The sequence below is a fragment of the Maylandia zebra genome, linkage group LG11 (genome assembly GCF_041146795.1).
Source record: "Maylandia zebra isolate NMK-2024a linkage group LG11, Mzebra_GT3a, whole genome shotgun sequence".
NCBI lineage: Eukaryota > Metazoa > Chordata > Actinopteri > Cichliformes > Cichlidae > Maylandia > Maylandia zebra.
The window spans coordinates 24,294,759-24,298,059 of NC_135177.1; the positions used below are offsets into that span (position 1 = coordinate 24,294,759).

The window sequence follows — 3,301 nt, forward strand, 5'->3', positions numbered from 1 at the left end:
TGCATAAACATTCTTACTTAGCGGACAAAATAAGTGCGTACACGCAACTTGCACCTTGGCAAACAGGACACGCCCCCTTTCCCCCCTAGAAAGAACACATGGCTGAAGAAAGTAATTTAAGGTCATTTTCAGTGTTACCCGTGTCTCTTTAAATGGGAAATAAATTAACTGTTACTTTATTTATTTCACCGAGGTTTAAGTAAATCACTCGTTTTATCCCTTGCCGTGAGTTAAAGACCTTTGTTTGTGTCTAGCTGACGGTTTAATTGAAATATCTATGTTTACATTTTCTATGACAGCCTCATTCATTATCCATGCAGATGCGTCTTCTGAGGCACTGCTCAAAAAATTAAGGAAGCACTCGATCATCCCAGTACAACACGGAGTCAGTTAAACTACAGGGAAATCAATCTGTCCTGTTAGGAAGCGTAACCAATGTGAATAGGATACAGAGGTGCAGAGGCAACAATGTGTCAAAAAAAATGAACCTATGAATAATGTCTGGTGTCTAAATAAATTTTAACAGTAAACCACGCAGAGTCTGGCGTTGTCACTCTCTGATAGAACTTGCCATCCCTTTAGTATCACCGCTCATATGGTTAGAAACAGAAGCAGAAGAATGCAGTGCTCAAGAAAAGAAAAAGGAGAACCAAACCTATATAATCAGTTTAAAAATAAAACGTGGCAACAACAAGAAACTGTTGAGTTTTTTTTTTTTTTATTGTAGTCCATAAAAACAAACAGCAATGATAAAAACAACAGGGTGGTAACCATAATAATAATATTCAATAATGGAAAACAACATAACAATAGACAGTAAGAAATTAAATTAATTTAAGATTGCCATCAACCTCAACACCATCCCATGTACCTAAAAAGCTGGGGAGCTATTGCGAGTTTGTATTACAGGAGACTTCCCATGAAGCAAATCTGTGGTGCAGTTAGGAATGTCAAGGTGCTGTTTGGGTTTGTGAGCACAAAGAGTTGATCCCCGACTGGGTCACCAGTCGGACCAGGCAAGAGTTTGAGAAGGACGGAAGAAGAGGTAACAGATCTGACTGACTGATACAAAAGTGACAGGAACACCCTCTCAGTGTCGAGGCATTCTGCAGTAGAGATGCACGCCACTATGCCCTGTTTAACACACACATGCATACAAGAAAACACACACACCTTCACTCTGCACACACATACAGATGAGGACATTAGAGTTAAATGACTTCTAAAAAAAACATACAAACAAAAATTTCACAATTTCCTAAAGGTGAAAACAAGCACAATAAAATCCCTTGAAGTCTGGAATAATCCAAAAGTTACCACAAAGCACCAGTATACTCCAAACATGCTGCTTTCCCTCCGGTCTAAGCTTCTTCTGCTTCATTATACATATAGTTACACACACATGTTAGATCCTGCTGGAAGGACAGGTCAGTTCAGTGTTCAGGACAGAGGGGTTCAATCTGATTCCCAGTGGAGAAGAAAGACATCTGTATCTAGTCTGCCGCAAAGAAAGAGAACTGATTCTTACATTCGCTTCCGCCCTACATCTACAGTCCCAGTCTTTTCAAAATAAAGTCCAGCAGCACAGCTGATGCTCTTCTGAGTCCGGAGATGGGTTGTGGGTGCAGAGGAAGAAGTACTAACCTGTCTGTGCTGTACATGGTGGCTGAGGGGGAAGAAGTCTGCTACATGGCGGTGAGGTGTGTGCGACTGGCCTCGTTTGGGGAGTGTGAAATGTGCGATGGGATTGGTCAGCGCGGCACCTGCATCTGCTGTGCGGTCTGTGATTGGTTCTGAGCGGTGACCTCGGGGCCCCGGCTGGCCAATCGGCTGAGGATATTCCTCTCGGACATTTGTAGCCGCACGGCCACGGGGGGTATCCTGGCGATGGTAGCTGGGAGACGGGTGACGTCGGCCTTCATGTCGCTCAGCAGTTCCTCGAGCTGTTTGAGAACTAGAAATGCAGCACAGAAATCGGCATAACAGGGGTGAGCAGCCAAATTTTGGTTTTTGGTTAAAATTAACAGTGTGGCATCCCAAAAAGCAGCAGAGGACAGAAAACGGTAAGGATGGGTTTGTAAAACTTTAACAGGAATCTTCCTGTTAAAAGGGAGTTTTTCCTTCCCACTCTCACCAAAGTGCTTGATCATAGGGGGTCGTATGATTGTTGGGTTTTTCTCCATATGTATTATTGTAGGGTCTACCTTACAATATAAAGCGCCTTGAGGAGACTACTGTTGTGAATTGGCGCTGTATAAATAAAATGGAATTGAACTGAATTAAATATGGAGCACAAGAGTTACACAGTATCTCTCCTTCAGTACCATTTGTAACATTTCACCAACACTCATAAAATAATGACAAATATAAACCTTACACATTTCCCATATTGAGCTCTGTGTGAAATCAAGCTTGGAGGCAAAAGTGTCTCATCTCGTTCCAGGCCCATTACAGATGCATTGAATCCATAGTTGTGAGTTTAAAAGGCTCTTTTTCCTGAATTTGAGACAGTTTACCTCTAGACACCTTTAAACAGTGTTAATGGACAGTGCTAATTTTTGTTTATGGCGGAAATGTCTGTTTATGTAAAGTGAAACAGAATACTGGTGATGAGTTAAAATATGATGGAATATAATGGAGTTTTTGGACAAATATTTACTAAAGATTGAAATGCATTACCTACACAGCCCTTTTCTCATTCAGAAAACGTACTGTGGTAACTGAAGTAACTGAAGCAGAACTTTTAAAGCATTGAAGAATATCCAATATGTCTGCCTTCAAAAATTTCCAATGCTCACTCCTTTGTTTTTAAACAACGTGTGTAGCTGAAGTTGTCTACTGTCAAACAACTCAAAACACCATGACCCTGACATGTAAAGGCAATTATTCTCATCGTTGTGCTGCAGTTTTTCAAAATAACATAGTCAGAGAATTGAAAAATATAGAAAAGGCATTTCAGAAAAGAGCATCAAAAGCAAAACACAAGAAAAAAAACATTACTTTCACCATTTCATCACCACTGGATTGTGAAAAAAAATAAATTCTTCATCATTCATTCACTATTCGAATGATCTTTAAACATTACTGTTTTCACTAAACTCACATGCTTTATCAGCTCCACAAGGTCTTTTTTTTAATAAATATAAAATATGTCACATTATTGTTTCATGCCATTTAATAAAAGTAGTCTTAGTGTTAAACAGCCCCTGGCCCAACGCCGGCACAGAGGGAGAAAACTACTGCTGCTATAACTGAGACACTTTTCATTAGAAGGATAATTACTGTGAGTTCACTGTTGTCT

At 40.1% G+C, this 3,301-nt stretch overlaps 1 protein-coding gene across 2 annotated transcripts in view; it reads right to left on the reverse strand.

Moving 5' to 3' along the window:
• Nucleotides 1–696: 696 nt before the first annotated feature.
• The window catches only part of chd4b (chromodomain helicase DNA binding protein 4b), a 31,730-nt gene continuing 29,125 nt past the window's right edge, over nucleotides 697–3,301 (reverse strand). For both annotated transcript variants that reach the window (XM_014410590.4, XM_014410589.4), the window contains exon 40: nucleotides 697–1,954. In XM_014410590.4, the coding sequence (XP_014266076.3) occupies nucleotides 1,752–1,954 (203 nt within the window). In that variant the 3' untranslated portion in view covers nucleotides 697–1,751. The remainder of the gene's footprint in view (nucleotides 1,955–3,301) is intronic.